The 19,750-nt window shown below is 47.7% G+C and overlaps 2 protein-coding genes across 12 annotated transcripts in view; one reads left to right on the top strand and one right to left on the bottom strand.

Moving 5' to 3' along the window:
* ZRANB1 (zinc finger RANBP2-type containing 1) overlaps positions 1-5,082 on the top strand; it is a 41,744-nt gene extending 36,662 nt beyond the window's left edge. For all 4 annotated transcript variants that reach the window (XM_088169440.1, XM_088169441.1, XM_088169438.1 and 1 more), the window contains exons 10-11: positions 701-930; positions 1,970-5,082. In XM_088169440.1, coding sequence (XP_088025566.1) covers positions 701-930; positions 1,970-2,188 — 449 coding nt within the window. In that variant the 3' untranslated portion in view covers positions 2,189-5,082. The remainder of the gene's footprint in view (positions 1-700; positions 931-1,969) is intronic.
* A 1,324-nt stretch (positions 5,083-6,406) lies between these two features.
* The window catches only part of CTBP2 (C-terminal binding protein 2), a 131,199-nt gene continuing 117,855 nt past the window's right edge, over positions 6,407-19,750 (bottom strand). For all 8 annotated transcript variants that reach the window (XM_088169432.1, XM_088169433.1, XM_088169435.1 and 5 more), the window contains 8 exons: positions 16,213-16,367; positions 14,490-14,634; positions 12,393-12,599; positions 11,618-11,832; positions 11,097-11,227; positions 10,193-10,320; positions 9,441-9,558; positions 6,407-7,959 (listed from right to left, as the gene is read on the bottom strand). In XM_088169432.1, the coding sequence (XP_088025558.1) occupies positions 7,779-7,959; positions 9,441-9,558; positions 10,193-10,320; positions 11,097-11,227; positions 11,618-11,832; positions 12,393-12,599; positions 14,490-14,634; positions 16,213-16,367 (1,280 nt within the window). In that variant the 3' untranslated portion in view covers positions 6,407-7,778. The remainder of the gene's footprint in view (positions 7,960-9,440; positions 9,559-10,192; positions 10,321-11,096; positions 11,228-11,617; positions 11,833-12,392; positions 12,600-14,489; positions 14,635-16,212; positions 16,368-19,750) is intronic.

A 19,750-nucleotide genomic window follows, 5' to 3' on the forward strand; every position in this document is an offset into this window, starting at 1 on the left:
CTCGAGCTAATTGCTGTCTTTATTGCTAAAAATGGTGGGGAGAAAAAGTGCAGTTCTCACAATCTCTGACATCAGGTGTTGGTTGTAGTTGAGCAAAGTAGTATCAGCTTTTTGGTGCTTTTTTTTTTTTTTTAATTGATATGAATAATTGATGTGTGTTAATTTAATCTGTGAGTACTGTATATGAGCAGTCCCATTCTCTGGGATGGGTTACATCAGTGCTGAGTAACATTTTGTGCAGTGAGTTCTTTAATAATAACTTTTGTGAGCAGATGGTGGAATTTTTACTCTGGTAAAAATAGACATATGACTGTAGCTTTTATTTCTGTGATGTAGAATCCGAATTTTTTTTTCTTCAATTTTAAGATGAGTTACCAAACATGAAAGACTGCTTTTCTTACTTTGTTTTTTGTTCATGACTTCACTATAGACCATAAATTTTAGGGCTGTGATAATTTACTGGTTGTGATTGTAATCTTTATGTCTAAACCTGTACAGTTGCAAAGATACTTGATTTGTGTTAATTAATAACAATTAGCTCTACTGAAGAGTGTGGCCTGTGTCAGTGTAGACCAAACTATATATGCTTTAAATATGATGTGCTTCTGTATGGCCCAAACCACAAGGTTTGTGTCAAAATCCTTCCTTGAAGGATTGAACAGCAGTTCTGAGCCTTACGCTGTGCTTTCACTCCCCACAGGTGTGTATTTGCCTTTGCTATGGGAACAGAGTTTTTGTTGGAAGAGTCCCATAGCTCTGGGCTACACGAGGGGCCATTTCTCCGCCCTGGTTGCCATGGAGAACGATGGCTATGGCAATCGAGGCGCTGGTGCTAATTTGAACACTGACGATGATGTTACTGTTACTTTCCTACCCTTGGTGGACAGCGAGAGGAAATTATTGCACATTCACTTCCTTTCTGCTCAAGAGGTAAGGAACAAACACCTGGTGTGTGGTGGTGACTTTGTCACAGCTGCTCGCTGAAGCTCAGCAATCTCTGTAGCCCCCTGAGTTTTTGGTGTCCAAAGAATTTCAAAGAGTGTGTTCTTCTGGTTAATTAATACTGCTCCCTTCCCCATCATTCCAGGTGATTCTGAAAGGTATTTTCCCACAGATTTGATGCTTATTTACAGCTCTGTAAACTTCATTGTCCATGTAAAAATGACAGAAACAGAATCATAGACTAGAATCTCAGAATGTCCTGGGCTGGAAGGGACCCACAAAGATCATCCAGTCCACCCTGTGTCTGAGAACACTGAATACCAGCATACCTAGAAAAGGACCCAGAAATAAGGGTTCTGTCACTAAGACAAAACTGAAATCTGCCTTTTGAGGTTTTTTTTCCCTAAAAATGCAGCACAAATATTGGCCCATAGTTGCAGCATTTTCCACCTTCTATTCTAATGAAACTCAACTCATTTTTTGTTTTAATAACCATGATAGAGATGTGGAAGTACTTCACTAAAGGGAGTGCATGAGTGAAGGGAGGGCTGGAAAACTGAAGCTATTGCAGAAAGTGGGCATTCTAAATAAAGGGAGAAAAATTTGAGCTTCAAGTCTAGATCTAGAAAGGGATGTTTCTTCAGTAAGGCACAATATTTGTTGTATTTTAGAAGAGAAAATATTTCATGTCAAGAACTTAGGCACCTAAAAATGCATTTGTAAAGCCAGAAAGCTCTTTAAGGACTTCTGTCCTTATATATGGTGCCTACTGTAGATAAGTAGTGCTTAAAAATAACTGGAAATATACATGTGAAAAACTGGGGAGAAGAGCTGGAGAGTACTCGCAGAGCCTTCAGCCTTTGGTTGAAAGCGCAGTGGGCAATTTTCCTTTCGGAGCCTCTGGGTGTGATGGGTTGGAGCGGCTCCCTAGAAGAGAGGCAGAGAAGCCGAAGCGTCGCGATGGAGCAGGAGCGGCGCTGGGCGTTGAGGAAGCCTCACTGCTGGCGTTTTGTTGTGTCCCCCAAAGATAGGCAACGAGGAGCAGCAGGAGAAGCTGCTGCGGGAGTGGCTGGACTGCTGCGTGACGGAGGGCGGGGTTCTCGTGGCCATGCAGAAAAGCTCCCGCCGGCGCAACCACCCGCTGGTCACCCAGATGGTGGAGAAGTGGCTCGACCGCTACCGCCAGATCCGGCCCTGCACGTCCCTGTCCGACGGCGAGGAGGACGAGGACGACGACGACGAGTGAGGGGCAATAAAGTGCAAATGAGCAGCGCAGAGTGTGTGACCCCGAGTGAGCGTTGTGCTGTGGCTGTTGGGTGTGCAGCGACCCGTGTCTAGGGGATACGTGCTGGGAAGGGTTCTCCCACAGCACGGGGAGAGGATGGACGCTCATCCTGCTGCCTGGAGAGAGCCGAGTGGGCTGGACTACAGTTTGTATAAAAACACGAAAAAAGAAACAAAAAACAGCTAATTTTATTATCAAGATGGGAAAAAAAAAAAACAAGAAACCAAACCAACCCCATTTTTCTTTCAGACTGTAAATCTGTCTATAAATGTACCGCATGTGGTTGTGTAAGAGGTTGTGTAATAGGAAACGTATACCAGCATCTTAATTATTGCAGAGAAATTTTTCAACTAAGGGCACTTCTGAAAGCACATGTGAGCTGGATGGATATCTCCTCCCTCTGAGATTCTTTTACAGTAGAACCTGGTCTTCTCCATCACCTTTTAGATACTCTGACAATTCCCTGAAAGGCCCTTTCCTGTGAAATCTCACTAGTGCCCAGGTCAGATTGTGAGAGGTTTTTTTTGTTTGCACAGATATCCACAGCAAGTCATAAGCAAAAATATGTTCAATATTTTACTAATATTTTAGTTATTGCTGTGCCCACGTAATAAAGCCTAAACTCTACGGAACAAACTGGAAGAGAAGCTAAATTTTCATTGAGTGAAATAATTTGTTTCCTGAAAAAGCTTTTTGGGGTTTTTTTTTTACCTTTTTTTTTTCTTCTAATAGTTAATAGATTCCTTTCAGTATACATAAGGATATTTATTCAGAGACGTGACCTAAAAGATAGGGATTTTATCCCTGTGAGCATACACTAAACAAAATTGTGTGAAATCTGAGAACTTGAACACAATTGAGAATTTAATCTTGTCAAAACTCCGTCTTGCTGTGTTACAAATGATATGATTTTATCATTTATACTTTGATCACTCAAACTTTGCTGCAAATGAAAAAACACCTTTTTAAAGGTTACTCCTCGGTCACTAAATCTAGTGAGAATCCACTTGGCAGTTCTAATTAAAAAGAAGAATCTATGCTCAAGTTGTTTAAAAGCACTGTTATATATTTCTCAGTATGTAAACCTGGGAATTTCTTGCATGTTGATTGATGTGGCCATACTTAAACTTATGTAAGTTCCTAAGACTGTAAGTTCAGAGTATATTCTCCAGTAGAAATTTTATTATATTTGATAACTTTAGCCATGTAACCTGTAATGGATAAAGTTTATCTAAAAATCTCACTGAAACACTAAAGGTTAATGCCAGTTTTAACATATACAGTGCAATTCAGGTTGTCTTGAAAAGCACTTTTGATGGTGTGGTGGTTGAATAAGAAATTTTGCAGTAGATGAAATTGTTTTAATTAGAATTTGGAAAGAAGCCCCATAGCACCTATTTTTATGTAGTTCAGAGCTATGGAAACCCTGAGGAACTTGCTGCTTTTTCTTCCAAATGCTGCTTAGATGGTGTTGAAACGTGCACAACTCCTACAGAAACTTGGTGATGACACCAAAAGTAAAGAAATAATGAAGTACTGTATTAATTCTGCAATTTTCCCCGTCCTAGATTCCATGAGGTTTATTATGTCTTCACCCTTTTTGGCCATTAGATTTCCTCTGCTTGGTGCATGCCCAGATTTCCAGGTGAAGGATGAATGCTGCTCTGCCATGTGCGAGTGACCCAAATTCACCACCCAACCCCAGATACTACAGGGGTTCTTCATGAGCGCATGATCCTGGTTCAAGTTCTCTTTCTAAATTGGGATGTTTCCTTTTTTTATCCTTACCTTGCAGTGAAATCCTTTTATACCTTGTCTAGCTGAGGATGTAAAGCTTTTCTGTCAGGGGAGCTGAATGCAGGGTAAGCTGGGATGAGGATTTCCGTGCCCTGAGCTGCTCTGTGCTGGAGTGGTTTGTGTGTCATGCTGTGACCATGGGGCTCCTAACTCAGCCAGCTTGAGGAGCTCTCAGTCAGTGGCCAGACCTGTAAGTTCAGATCCCAGCCTGCCCCTGACCAGCTGCCCTGTGGACAGAAGGAAAAGGCCCCGATTCTTTGGGCTGCTCCAAGGATGCTGTGGAGTTTTCACATCCCACCCCTGTTCCTTTGGCAGAGCTGTTCCTTGTCCCAAGGGGAGAATTACCAATGTGAAAATCTACCTTGAGCCAAGCTGGCCCAGCCCTCCTGCCCTCCTCCCCTGCTGTCCATGGGCAGCCTGCATTGTGTCCCTGTCCCCCAGCCCTTCCCAGAACAGGGCAGTCCCCGTGGCCAGTTCAGCTGTTCTCAAACGCATGCACCGATGAATTTCTCACTCTGCTCCGACAGCACAGTCCTGGTACTTTGGATCACTTGGCTTCCTTGATCATCATTGCTTTGTTCTGATGTGCTGTACAATGGTCTGTTCAGGTTCTCACGCTTCACAGGCCCTTTGGGAACTGGTGAAGTGTCTTTTCCAGAATCAGAGTAATCCAAACCTTCTGTACCTGTAGATTAAAGAGCTGCAACCCCCGGCTTCATGCTCGCACTGCAGTCAGTGTATGTCAGTGGCTCCTCAATCACACACCTGAAAGTTTACAGACACTAAGACTAATCTGCACACACTCCCCTGCAGCTTGTCAGCAAGTTCTGCACTTTCAGCCATGAAAATATATATAAAAAATGGGTTTCTCAATGTTATTTTCCTCATATATTGCTCGCAGCAGCACATGCTTTCCTAGAACTTAGCTTTTCATTGCTACCTCCTTTACAGCTGGTCAGGATTTTTTTCTGGTTTTATTTATGACTTCCTCAGTGAAAATCCCTGTATTTCTTTTGTTTTTAATATATTAAAATTTAGTAATTCTGGATTCTTCCAAAGTTCTGCTGCATGGCTTATGGCAAATACCCTCGAGTTGTGTTTCCACCATTACCCAGGTTGGTTTGTGTGTTTGGATACTTTAATTGCTGTTTTTCCTCCCTTTTATTCAGTAATTTCCCCTAATACCCTTTTTAAAAGGTTTTATTTAACGTTTCTCACCTTGAAGCTGCTTGTTTTGACAGCTACTTTGACATCTCTGGAGCTCTCCCTGGAGAAAGAGATGATTATCCCAGGAGAGCCTTCCTGTCTGCCTTCCCTGAGTGGGACAACAGCAGCATGGCTCTGTCAGCCACAAACCTTCACCAGCAGCTGTTCATCTCCCATTTCTTTGCCCAGTAATTTTCCATTTGAGAGCTGCAGCTCCTGGTGTGATGATATTTTTCCCTTTCCGCTTCCAAGGCTCCAGTCTTTGCATGTTTTGCTGGTGTTCTCCCTGCAGGCACTTGTAACCCTTGGGATGGCTTAACCTCTGCTCCTGTTGAGCTTGTGGCACTTCTGTCCTTGGTTTTGGCTGAAAGGGAAGTTGGGTGTTGGATGAAAGCTCCAGCATTTTCTGAGCTCGGAGTCACTGCTGGCACAGGGGATCCTGCGGCGCAGGGAGGTACCGGATTACTGAGAAACAGAGTACCAGGGCTCGTTTATTTTTAAAACAACTCTAAACCTTAACATCAATTAAATGTTTTCCTTTGGGTTTTGATGGTCATTTCAGTGTCTCCCAAACACTTCCCCTGTATCTGACCTGTTTTATCCCAGTTTCTCACAGAGGTCACAAATAATTCACTGCTGGGCTGTGCTGAGCACTGACAAGGAGCAATCACTCTGTAACAGGTGACCTCTTTTTTGGACGTTTGAAGCTGGTAACCAAGTTTTCAGTTTAATTTAAAGCAAACAAAATACAGAGTTTTGTAACTTGGACACTTTGGTTTCAGCTGTTTTTAGTCCCCATCTAACTCCGTGTGTGTGGCACTTGGACACAGTGGGAAAGAAGGGTGGAAACAAGAAGAGGCCTTTTGCCCAGTGAAGCTCAAAGCCACCAGCACCTCTTGAGCACTTTTTTTGGCTTTATTTTCCAATGGTTTGATAATGCTTCAGCTCTTGAGAATGTACAGAAAATGTTGTTTGAGTTGTAGCTACCTTTGTAGCTTAGTGGAAACCCACAGTGCTCTCTTCATCACAGAATGGTCTGAGTTGGAAGGGACATTCCCCTCCCACTGGACTGTAAATATTCACCAAGTGTGACCAGAATTATGTTGCTGTACCTTATGGTTACCTCTCAGTTTCTCCAAGCCCCAGATTGCAGCGAGAGCTCTTGCCTTTCAGAAATTATAGAAATTTTATCACTTTTTATTGAAAACTGCACTGAACGCTAAATGTCCACCTTTACAATAAACAAATACAGTAACGGTAACACACTAAAACAAAACATACTGATAGCCATTGGTTTCTTTTTTTGTCTGTTTGGGACAGCTCAAGATTTCTTTTTTTTTCTTTTTTTTTTTTTTTGTCACAGAAACAGGAATGTACCCATACAAAGGCTCAAAACAGGCCATCTTTAAAAACAAAAAGGCGATGATTCACAAAAGACTATGAATATAACATGTAGCTAGTTGATACAAATCTAATAGGATTTGTTAAAATCAGTCACATCTAATAACACATCTTGAAGTGTTCTTGTATAAAATATCACGTGAAGAAAAGAAGACTTTTATCAATGTCTAAAAAAGTGGATTTTGTTCATAGACAGTCTGACAAGTTACCATAAAAAGTGTTTCCTGAGACATAAGGAAATGCAACATTATTCTTGAACCCTTTCCAGCTCAAGACTTTTTCCACTTGATAAAATAGCTGCAGATTTAAAACTGAGAAAATATATTTGAGTACAAATAGTGTGTGAAATTTAATACTTTCTTCTTTTTTTTTTTCCTTTTTTTTTCTTTTTTTTTCTTTTATTTTTTCTTGCATCATTGCAGGGCGTAGGTGGATGCACAGCTACTTTATTCAGTGTATTGGGCAGAGAAGAGACTGGCAGTTTGGTTTTCCTTAGCCTGGGAGGGCAGTGCTCAGTGCCAGGAGACCTTTCTGCCTTTCCCATCCCACAGATCCCGGCTGGAATGGCTGGAACTTAGACCTGGCAGGAGAACTTCTGTTACACGGCACTGGCCCTGTGAGACTGCAAAAAGGAGGAGGAGGAGTATTTTCTTTTTTTTTCTTTTTCTTCCACTTCTAAGCCAGGACTGCTGCCCCCCGTTAGGAGAGGTCACCAGATGCAAGAGAAAGGAGAGGGCTGAAGCCACACAATGGTTTCTTGTTAACTCTGTAAAGATGGCTTAATTCAGTGGCCTGACCACAGTGCAGGAGCCCTGTCCTTCCCAAGGAATTGAGGGGGGGAAAGAAATTCATTTTTATTCATGTGATTGATGCACAGATGAAGGAAACTCAACACACAATAACAGAAGTTGCTCATTAATGTATCACATCCTAGTTTTCAGCACTGCAGGGAGCAGGTGACTTCTCCAGGGCTTCTCCCCAGTCTTGGCTGCTGTCGCTTTGTCGGGAACACTGGAACATCAATGATGCGTCTGTCCAAAATCAACATTACAAATTCCGTATCAAATGCTTCTCTTTTAGTTCATGTATAACTTCTTTTCCAATGTCTCTTGGTCCTAAGTTTATTGAATGGTTTTTAAATTATCTGCTATTGCTCGTTGGGATGTTCCCTGTTGTCCCCGTGTTTTGTGGGCTGGTTGGGCGATGGAGCTTGGGAAGGATGTGCCACTGTGGGAAGGTTGTGAGTGACAGGGATGCCTCCGGGAATGATGCCCTCCATAGCTGCTGGGATTCCTCCTGGTGCCACACTCACCATCCCAGGGGGATACCTGGCACAGGGGACACAGAGAGGCAGGTTTGTCACAGCAGAGCTCAGCACACACCCGTCACCCCCCCCACCACAGCACAGAGATCCCACTTCCCTCCTGGAGCCAAGTTTGATTTTTCTTTTAAGTTACAAGGGAGAGCTCAGAGTTAAACGGTGACTGCTGTGCCTTGGGTAAGTGTCCTCTGCCACACCACCAGGACTGCAGCTTGTTCTGTGCCTTCTCACAGCCTCCTGAACCATGGGACAGCTCTTCTCCTTTGGAAATTTGGGTAAGGAACCATCTGGAATGCTCTCTGAAACCCTAAATGCTGGCGTGCTGACCCCATCGTCCCTGTGTGTGAATGCCTCAAACACTTACACGTGGTTTGTAAATTTTCCCTCTGTGGAAGGTGAGCTGCATCTTCCTCGTGGAACAGCACAGCTCAAAGATGGGATCAGATCTAACCTAGCTTTTCAATTATACATATTCCAAGAAACAGTGAGTTTGAAAAGGAGAATAACAATTTCTTCAGCTGTGATGTGGGGGCAATGATGACAAAACCATGTGGAGCTCTGAGGCCTGAGGGCTCCCACTTCCCTGTGGCTCCACTGCCTTGAGGCAAGGTAGACTGGGGAGCTGGAAGGGGAAGGGAATTTTACTTGCCTGTGAAGGTGGTGAGCTCAGCCAGCTTACAGGGGCTCCAGGGCTGCAGCTCCAGGGAGCTTAGCCAGGATGAAGCTCCCTGCAGAGACACCTTAAGCTGGAAGCAAGGCTTGTCCTCAGGTGCTGGCACTGCCCCCGTGTTTGGGAACAAGAGTGGGAACAGGGGGAGGCTTTTTCCAGGTTTGGACGTTCTGCTAGTCAGAGGGAGCCTTCACTGCCTGTGGCCTGCATGGCCCAGGAGCTGCCTGGGGCCTTGGGGCTCTGCTGCTGGGTAAGGCCAGCCTGGCTCTGCCTGACATGACCTGATGTGTCCTGCAGGCTATTTTGTAGCTCAGAGTATTTTTGGCAGTGGTGATACCCTGAATGAGCCCATGCTCCAGCTCCTTGAGCCTAATGTCTCCTACCAGCACACTTGGAGCCATCTAAACAGAGCAGTAAGTAACCTTTAATCTGGGATTTAGGTGGAAATTGGGTCACCTGACTGCAGCCCTATATTTGGAATTTTCCCCCTGGCTCATTAACCTACGAGAGGTTGGTCATGGACAGGACACAGAATTACAGCTGCAGTTCAGAAGTCACATCCAGCTTGTGGAGGGGTCTGGGGGGGTTCCTGCTGCTTCCAGAGACGCTGCCCAGTGACTCCCAGCCCGCAGGGCTCTGGAAAGGGAGGCTTTACCCACCCGGACTTGGCTCAAGCAGCATCAGTAAGCCCCGTGCTGTGAGTGCTGGTCCCCAGGGAGGGGGTGACAGCAGCCGGGGTGTCCGGGTGCCACCCTCGCTGTGCAGCCGGGTCGCAGCCCTGCCGTGCTGGCTCCCGGTGTTCCCGTTCTCCCGCTCACCTGTACGTGGCACCATTGAGCTCGGGATGAATCGCCTGCTGGTCTATTACTGACCACGGAGCCGTCGTGACAAAGAATTCCTTATTCACACAGTTCCTTAGACTCTCTGGGATGCGCCCTGGAATTGGTGAGAAAGGTGGGTCTGTGTCAGGCAGGGCGCAGCTTTATCACCCTCTAATGAGCTGCAATGCTTATAATTTCACTATGTCTGTCAGTGTAAAGGATGGGAGGGGAAAAACAATCCCATATTCCTTGTTTCAGGAGGATGTTTTGGTGGTCCCGAGGTGCAGGACTGGAGACCAGTTTCCCACACTCCCAACACCTGGCTTTCAGAGGAGCTGTTCCCTTGAGGGTGACTTCCTAGGACAAGAGAAACACTCTTGCTGGAGTACTGTGCCACCATCCTTGGGATTTGGTTTTGGAATGCAGTGGCTGTGTCTGTACCACTGTGTGGGCCAGCACCAGTAACAGGAGCAGCAATTACTGCTTCCCTGTTCTGTTCTTCCCAGTCACAAACACCAGTATTTACCCATTCATTAAAAAATTAGACCAACACAAAACCCCTTCACCCAGTCATGACAAAACAGGGAAGTTTGGGTTCTCAGCTCTTTTACTGGGAAGCAAACTGGGGTTAGATCCCTTTCCCAGTGTCCTGGTGGGACATGGGCAAGGTGAAGCCCTGGCTCTGCTCCTCCTGGCTCCTGTTCCAGGTAGCCAGGGAGCCAAGGCCAGTGTCCCCAGGGGCCGGGTACCTGTGATCGCACGTCGGATTTCAGTGGCAGCAGCTTCTCTCATCTCTAGGGACGCCTGCTCGCTGTACCAGGCTGTGTGTGGGGTGCAGATCAGGTTGGGAGCATCTTTCAATGGGCCTTGAGCAAAACTGGGAGCAGGGGGAAAAAACACAAAGAGATTAATCAATGTTTAAACAAAAAATAAAAGCAAAAAGGCTTGTGGCCTGCCCTCTGCATATGCAACACCAAGGCCAGGCTGGATGGGGCTTGGATGAATCTGCTCTAGTGGAAGTTGTCCCTGCCCATGGCAATGAATTGGAACTAGATGACCTTTAAGGTGCCTTCCAGCCTAAATCATTCTATGATTCCCTGTTATGATGGTCCTGCCAGCCCAAAATGGTCACAGAAGTGCTGGAGAGGAAGCACAGCTTCTATGCAGGGCTCAGAAAATGCTTCTGAAAATGCACCAAAAAAGAGCTGAACCACCAACCCATGAGCCCATGGATTAATGCTCCCATGGGAATAATGTTTGGGGGGGTCTGCAGCAGTGTGGGGATAAAGGGACAGGCTGTGGGTCATCCCAGGCTAGGAGGGGTGGACACTGGGACTCCCCTTGTGTAGGAGCAAACATTTTGTTCTTTAAATATTTCTGTGGTGAGAGAAGCTGAACTCCCAGTTACAACCCAGCCCTTCCCAGACTGCAGGCAAAAATGCCCAGCACTGAGTGCAGTGAATTTGTTGTCACAGGCTAGTGAATGTTTTGGGATTTTTTCCTAAACACAGGCTGGGCTCTTGTTCTAAGCTCCCATGTCCCTTTGAGCACACATAACCCCAGTGCTGGGCTGTGTGACAAGAGGCAGTGACACTCAGTGGGTGCTGATGACAGATGACAGACAGTGACACCAACGCCATCCCAGAGCTTTACCTGAACGGTTCTGACTCGTGCACGTCGAGCGCAGCCCCTCGTATCCGTCCCTCCTTCAGGGCTTGAGTTAAGGCCTTCTCATCCACCAGCCCCCCCCGGGCTGTGTTCACCAGGAACGCTCCCTGCCTCATCTGCCAGAGAGGGATGACATCAGCTGGGTGCCCTGACCCCATCCTCTCCTCACCCCCCACCCTGGGATGCTGCCTCCAGCTGGGACAGCATCCTGCTTTTTGTGCTCCAGCCCCAGAGCAATCCCCCCATCCCGCTGCACATGGGTTTTCCATGGGATCTCCATCTCTGGTTGCTGTTGGCAAAGAAAACCCACTGTTGCCATCACCTCTGCACCACAGGGATGGGGATCATTTACCTGGCAGGACACTGCTCCCCTAAACACTGTGGGGAGACACACCTGGGTACAACCAGCTGTTCTGGAGCTGCTGGCTCATTGGGAAAGCTGAGAGATCCGTGGCCAGCTCCTGCACTCGGGCCCTGCCCACCAAAGCGTGAGGCGAATTAATTACCTGCTTAATCGTGAAGTCGTTGATCAGGTGGTGGTTGTGTTCGTTGAGGTTGCAGTGCAGGGAGACGCAGTCGCTCTGGTAGAGCAGGTCCTGCAGGGTGTAGACCCGCTGGACGCCCAGGGAGCGCTCGATGCCGTCCTGCAGGTACGGGTCATAGAAGATCACGTTGAAGCCAAAGGCCTTGGCTCGGACCGCGACCGCCTGCGCAGTGCGACCTGTGCCGAAGGGAAGGGACAGGGCGAGTTAACTGAGCCCAGCCCCGCTGTGTCCGTGAGGCTGAGCTCCCAGCAGGACCTGAGCACTGTCCCCTGGGGCCTGCTGGGCTTCCCAGACATTGCCTTGCCTTGCCTCATGTCCCCATTTGAACATGCTCTAGGAGCCTTTGCCATTAATTAGCTGATCCCACCTCTAACACTGGGAAGTCTCCACAGCTGTGGCTGAACTTAAGACAAGCCCTGTTTTCCATAACCCTGCCACTGTGGCTCAGGAAGGCTGGGTTGGTGTAGCTGTGGCTCAGGGATTTTTTTTTTTTTTTTTTTTTTTTTTTTTTTTTTTTTTGGTAGAGGACAGCAGCACTAAGTCTAGAGGTGTGATCCCTCTAAAACACCAGTGTGTTTTACCAGCGCTCCTCCAAGGACTCAACCACAGCTCAAAAACATCTGAGATATTCTCCCTATTTCCCACCAATCCACCGCGGTGGTTCTGGATTTGGAAACGCTCATTTTGGGTCCTTTCCCGGGGCGGTGAGGAGTCGCCCCGCCCTTGTCCCGCGCACCGAAGCCGATGAGGCCGAGCGTCTCCCCGCGGATGCGGGCGGCTCCCGAGGCCACCTCGCGGATCTGCTCCACGCTCTGCACCCGCGTGCCCTCGCGCAGCGCCTGGTACAGCCACGTGTTCCGCCGGTACAGGTTGAGCACGTGGCACACGGTGGAGTCGGCCGTCTCCTCCACGGCGGCTGAGGGGATGTTGCACACGGCGATCCCTGCGGAGATCACACACAGGTCACAGCCCTGGCCGGTGCCAGCCCTGCCAGCTCCTGTGCCCCGTCTAAGGGACCTGTTAATGGAATGGGAGGATTCCCAGCTGCCCTTCCCACAAGCTCCTTACACTGGTAATTACTCTGTGCCCCTTAAACACCCAGGGATGATGATGGTTCAACCCCATCCTCCCATTCTGGGGGTGCTGGGTTCTGGACCATCTTAACAGGTCCAAACTGGTGCCCAGCCCTACCAGTTCCTGTCCGTCATCTAAGGGACCTGTTTATGGAATGGGAGGATTCCCAGCTGCCCTTCCCACAAGCTCTTTACACTGGTAATTACTCTGAGCCCCTTAAACACCCAGAGATTGATGATGGTTCAACCCCATCCTCCCATTCTGGGCGTGCTGGGTTCTGGACCATTTTAACGGGTCCAAACTGGTGCCCAGCCCTACCAGCTCCTGTCCCCCATCTAAGGGACCCATTTGTGGAATGGGAGGATTCCCAGCTGCCCTTCCCACAAGCTCCTTACACTGGTATTTACTCTGTGCTCCTTAAACACCCAGGGATGATGATGGTTCAATCCCATCCTCCCATTCTGGGGATGTCTTTTAATGGGTCCAAACTGGTGCCCAGCCCAGCCAGTGGGTGGCCCTGGCACTGTTCTTTAGGCACCGGTCACTGATTGACTGCATGGTTTAAAAAGTACCTTATGGAAAGCAATACCAATTAAACTTTACGCTACATTTGTGGGGAGTCATTACATTTTCTACTCGAAACCACATCATTTGGCCACCCAATTTGCCAAGCAAAAAAAGAAGGATTATGCTGCAGTATCCCATTACTTTATTCGCTATATCTTTCTTTTCCTGATGTTCAAAGCCTCAGAACATTGTTATAATGGATAATAACAATAAGAGTTAAAAACATGAAGAAACCATTAGACTGAGGAGACACTGTTCTCCTCTTGAAAAAAGAAAACAATTCTCTGTATTGAGAATTGCTTTTTTTAGGAATGACTATTTGAGACTCTCTTATCGCAATTATCTCTGTAAAATGGCTCAGGTGGAATGGTTGTTATTCTTCACTTCCCCAGAGATAACCTTTAATACAACATATCCCAAACATTACTGCAGAGCTGCTCCACAGACTGAATCCTGGGACCAGATGAGTAAACCCTGTTGTAACTCAGCTGCTAAAACCAGGGATACAATTAAGCTCTTGCAGCTGGGGATGTGCAGCCAAAAGTCTGTGACCACCCAGACCAGTTTGGAAACTGGGTGGCCCCAGCACTGTCTGGCAACATGGCTCTCCCTGTTTTTGACAATCCACACTAAAAGCCTTTTTCAAGTTCCTGAGGCACCTTTGATGAGATGGCAAAGGAGGTGGCCACAACCCAACACACAATTCCTGCTCCACCATCCAACACAGCGCCTTCCCAGTGGAGCAGGCATGACTCAGAGAACCAGCTCAGATCAAGAGACTAATCTTGCTTAACAAAGTATAATAAAACACCCTTCCTCCAATTTTTCTAAAGCTGTATCAACGCTCCTGTGCCAGAAATAGAACAGCTATACAAATATTCAGCAGTATCAGGGGGCACCTGGAACAGTGCAGGAATGAGGGATGCAGACAGGGCAATTTGAACACAATATGAACCCAAAAGCTGCCTTCTAAAACTGCACAGTTTTGTTCGCTTCATGGTCAAGTTTTCTTGTCATAATATTCTCTTTGTGCAGAAAACATAAACTGCACCTGTAATTCTGGGGCTGAATGGAGGTCCTGCTTGGAACTCTGCTGTGCCAGCATGGCCCCATGGAAGCAGCAGGTCCTTGTGCTGATTTTAAAGGACTGGAAGGACAGGGGAAGGAGTCAGGGTGCAGAGCTGGGACCTACCGAGCTCCCCGGCAGCCTTGATGTCGATGTTGTCGTAGCCGCTGCCTATTCGGACAATGACCCGCAAGGCCTTGAACTTCTCCAGGTCCTCCCGGGTCAGGGTGATGGTGTGGTACATCATGGCCCCCACGGCTTCATTCAACACCTGCAACACACACAGCAGCCAGGTCAGGGTGATGGTGTGGCACATCGTGGCCCCCACGGCTTCATTCAACACCTGCAACACACACAGCAGTCAGGAGACACTGGCACACCTGGGGGGCACCTTCAGCTCAGGAATCAGGAATGTCACACAGTGAGTTGGACATTTTCACTGCTGACCTCCTGTCTGAGCCAGGTGTCACCAAACCCTGCAGGGATGTGACCCATCAGCACCTTAGGGAATGGATTTGGTGAATATCAAAATGATGATGTTACATCTGAGCAGACGAGGCAGATGAATATCATGTTTGTCTCTCACCTGGACCCTTTTCCAGGTGGTTATCTGCAAATCCTTCTGCTTCCAAGCAGCAGTAATTCTGCTTTTAGAAAGGAATTGCAGCAGTGTCTGCTGGGTTTGAACAGGACTGTGTGACACTCCTAACACTTTATCTCTTTGTGCATGTCCAAACCTGGTCACACCAGTCACATCTACCTTTCCTGGCTCTTCTCAAGGGGACCTGAGAAGCTCTGCACAGGCTGCACAGTCTCACAGGGCTGGGCTTTGTCGCCTGCAGTAAAGATCCAGGCCTTCACTGGTCCTCACCACAAGCTACCTCAGTGCTCTGGAAACCCAAGACCCATCCAAACCCCTCAAGCCTGGCTCATCTATCAATGTCTCACAAAAAACTCCCATTCTCCTTCCCCCAAATGTAGTATCTGCAGAGACCAGCACTGATGTTATTTGTATTCCTCTTTCCCAGATCTTGGAAGCGATTTCTGATCACTTCAAATCTCATTTGAGATATCTAAAATAATACTTTTAAGAGAAGTAGAAGATGTAGTTTCCAAGCAGAAACACTCATCCACACTGCATGGATCTGCCTGAATGATTCCCAAACCTACTCCACTCCCCCTGGAGAGGGAGTAGCTGCTGGAGGTGCACCCACAGCCTGTGAAGACCCACAGCTGCTGCTGGGATGGTGTCAGCAAAGCCACAGCAGCAGCACCACAGACTTCAAAAAACATGAGAAACGTTAATAACATTGATGTGAAAAACCTGATGCAAAGAGATAAAGTGACTTTTTTTTTCCAAAATAACATCTGGCTTCTAAAACAGCCTGAATGAATTTTAATCTGCAGTGGCTTCTGTTGATCTTATCTGCTGATTGATACAAAGTGCAGCTTTGTACACTTTCTCCTCAAAAATCAAACAATCACAGTCTGGTTTGGGCTGGAAGTGAGCTCATTTTTCCAAACCCTTGCCATGGGCAGGGACACCTTCCACTGTTCCAAGCTCCATCCAACCTGGCCTTGGGCACTGCCAGGGATCCAGGGGCAGCCACAGCTGCTCTGGGCACCCTGTGCCAGGGCCTGCCCACCCTCACAGGGAATAATTCCTGCCCAATATCCCATCCATCCCTGCCCTCTGACAGCCATTCCCTGTGTCCTGTCGCTCCACACTTTGTCCAAAGCTCCTCTCCAGCTCTCCTGGAGCCCCTTCAGGCACTGGAAGGTGCTTTAGAGATGTGGAGGAGCAAGGTCAGACCCCAGAGCCCCCAGCCCACCCCACCTCTCCCGGTACCTTCTCGTGGATCTCCTGAGTTGATTGTGCGTCACAGAAGGCCACGGTGGCCAGGTCCTTCAGGATGGGCATCTCCACAGTGCAGTCCCTGCCGTCCAGCAGTGCCACCAGGGGCCGGGGGTGCATGGGGCCGTTCATGATCTGCGGGCGGATACCTGCGGGCACAGCGCGGTTTATACTGTGGGGTTCATTTACACTGTGGGGTTTATTTACACTATGGGGTTTGCACTGTGGGGTTTACAGTGTGGGGTTTATACTGCAGGGTTTACACTGTGGGGTTTGCACTGTGGGGTTTTACACTTTGGGGTTTCCACTCTGGGGTTTACACTGTGGGGTATACAGTGTGGGGTTTGCACTGTGGGGTTTTACCCAGTGGGGTTTACACTATGGGGTTTTATACTGCAGGGTTTTACACAGTGGAATTTATACTGTGGGGTTTTACACAGCGAGGTTTACACAGCGGGGTTTACACTGTGGGGTTTTACACGAGGCCCTGGGCAGGGCTCCCACAGCCGAGGGGCGGCAACACCTGGGGACACCCTGCACAACAGGGACAACAGCAACACGGGGTCAAGTCTGCCCAAGGGACTGGAACACTCTCCAGAACACAGCTCCAGTTTTGTTTTTTCAGGGAATGGCTTTACCATTCTGACCACCTCAGAAAAACAAGTCCAAACAGAGAATCACTCAAAAAATAAGATTACTGGAAAATCATGGGAAGAGCAGGACACTTCTTTAGCACAGAAGGTTATACTCTGATGTATCACCAACTACCAAAGGTTTCATGGGAACAGCAAAGCTCATCTTTGTAAACCTAACATTCTCCTCTGAGATGAGGAAGGAATTGATCACCACCAAGGGCCACAGAAGGCTGAATTTTATATCCTATTTATTGCTGTGCTGGAGATTAACTGGTTCATTTTAGGACAAGTCACTTAGAAATTTTAACACCTCCCTTTCAGTAAAGGTATTTATTATATTAGGACCCTACAAAATATCTCAGGTATCTTTTTCAGCTGCCCAGGCAGTTTCTGGGCAGAGCACAGGTGAGGGGACCAGGTACTCTGGGTATAATGTGGTGCTTTATTTCTGGAGCTGGAGGGTCTGGGTTTGAGTCTCCAAACCCTCCCACAAGCAGCACCAGCAAAGCCTCTCCCTACCAAACCCCATTTCTGCACAAGAACCTGCCAGGGCTACCAGCCAACATCTGCCTGGCCTTTAAATGCAGTGGTTGTGCTGGTTAGGGGGACAAGTGCAGGGCTTGGCTGAGGGAACTCCATGAGGCTGTTCTGGGGTATTTTGTGGGGGAATCTCCCCCAGCTGATGTGGGTGTTACAGACATGGGCACTACTCACAGTCCACAGTGATGAACCCCAGACCCGTGGGCACCAAGAGCGTGGTCCCAGGGAGGGACCCTGCACTGCTGCCACACTCACACAGCTACACTCATTTCACACGGGAAAAAAGAACTCCATGGAAACAGGCAGGTTTAATGGAGTGGCTTCAGTGGCTTTCCATTCCTTTTCTACTGAATCTGCTCAACCAAGGCAGCAGACCTGACTGAAGGTTTTCAGCATTACAGGTGGGCGCTTTTGGAACTGGTCCTTCCCTCCCTCCCCCTTCCCTACTGAGGTCTCCATTACTGGAAGTAATCCATTATGTCTGCATGCATTTCATCCAGATGGGAGTGCAAGTGTGTCAGTAGGCAGGGTAGGGTGCTGAGACGATCTGGATAAGGGAAAGAAGCTTGTGGTAAGCAGATAAGCAAGAATAAAAACATGCCCAAATCTCCGAGCGCTTACACAATCCCTCTGGGCAGCACTGCACCCCAGCTAGATTATTTTCTCAGGTTAACAAGCAAGTGAATTATAACACTGACTTAAATGCTTACTAATGTGTATGATCTCCAAGGCTTAGAGCATCACCTGCCAGCCTCACACCACAACTGCAAATAAAAAGGAATCTGATGCAGGGCCAAGGTGGCCGTGGTGGTGCCAGCCCCAGTGGCCACCAGCCCTGTCCCCAAGCTTGGAGCCCAGTGCCCACCAGGGCCATCCTCAAGGCAGAACAGTGGGCACACAGAGGTTGGAGTGGCTTCCTGTGAGCATGGCAGGTGGAAGATGAAACCACAGGTTATCTGAAACTTTGACATTTAATCCAAGCCCCAAAATAACAGGTTTATTATGCTGCCCTTACATAAGCTTCTTTGAAAGTCAAACGAAACACAGCTTTTTTTTTTCCCCTTTTTTTCCTTTTTTTTTGAAACAGCATCTGTGTCTTTGCTTAGGATTAGGGATGTAATTGTGCATGATGACACAGGCTTCTTAGGCACGTCACCCTTGCCCACACACTCAAGTGCAGTCACTGAGGATGAATGTGGCTGGAACCCGTGAGGTACTCACAGGAACTGCTCTCCTTTCTCCTACTTCAAGGAGGGAATTTATTTCAGCTTGACAAGGAAAGTTCTGAAGCAAATCAATACAGGATGAAATGCATAATGTATGGAAATTACATTTTAATAAAAACCATTGGCAGGTTTGGAGCTTAAACCGTGCTCCGTTTTCCTCGCCCACCCTTCCACCACGCTGCACCCATTCCTCTCCTCACCGTCCTGGTTCCTACCCCTGCACAAGCACATCCAAACCAACACGTTTGGGCTGACAAAACCGAGCCACCCTGGCTCATACAGCACGTTTGTTCTGCAGGCAACTGCTTCATTAAGAGCGAGGTATGCCACGGATCAGAAAGTAATTAAACAGCAGCCACTCCCCCCGAAATTGCGATAAAACCTCGCAGCCATTAACCCTTCCGCTCTGCCAAACCGAGGCTACAACGCTGTGTAAACCACGAGCATCACCTCCCCTGCGGAGCCGGGTACCAGCTCTCCTCGGGGCTGGGCTGGGACCAGCTCTGCCTCCCAATTTCGGTGCCTCCCACGCCATCTGAAGCTGATTTTTTTTTTTTGCTGAGAACCTCCCCTAGCTGTTCCTGCAAAGTTGGGGCAAGTATTGTTCAATACGTATTATTTTTTTTTTTAAGCGTTTTCAGCCGCCTGCGGAGCCTGGCCAGCAGTGTGGGAAGAGCTGGCTAAGGAAGAGGGAGAGGAGGGAAAAAAAATTTAAAAAAAAGAAAAAGAAAAAAAAAAGGCAGAAAAAGCAAGGTTTTGCAGGCACAGAGAACTCAAACTCCACCCCGGCTCACAGGCAGCGCCGCTTGTTGCACGCAGCCCCGCGCATAAAGTGCTTTTGTTTCATTTTTAATACACAAAGCCTGCTTGTCCTTTCCTGCCGCTCCTCCCCTTTGCCACCCACTTGTATCCGATCCCAATGGCACCCCTGCCAAGAGAATTAGGGAGTGCTCCCTGCTAAATGGCAGCCTTTGTGTGACCGCAAGACGGCTGGTACTATCTCACCGAAACAAAAGCAGAAGCCATTTGCCTAATTCTTATTAATCTCAGTTGCCTGCGCCACGCAACATTAAAATAAAAATTTAAAAAAAAAAAAAAAGAGGATAAAAAGAAAAAATAGGCTTTAAACAT

Source organism: Sturnus vulgaris, chromosome 8 (assembly GCF_052056855.1).
Source record: "Sturnus vulgaris isolate bStuVul1 chromosome 8, bStuVul1.hap1, whole genome shotgun sequence".
Taxonomy (NCBI): domain Eukaryota; kingdom Metazoa; phylum Chordata; class Aves; order Passeriformes; family Sturnidae; genus Sturnus; species Sturnus vulgaris.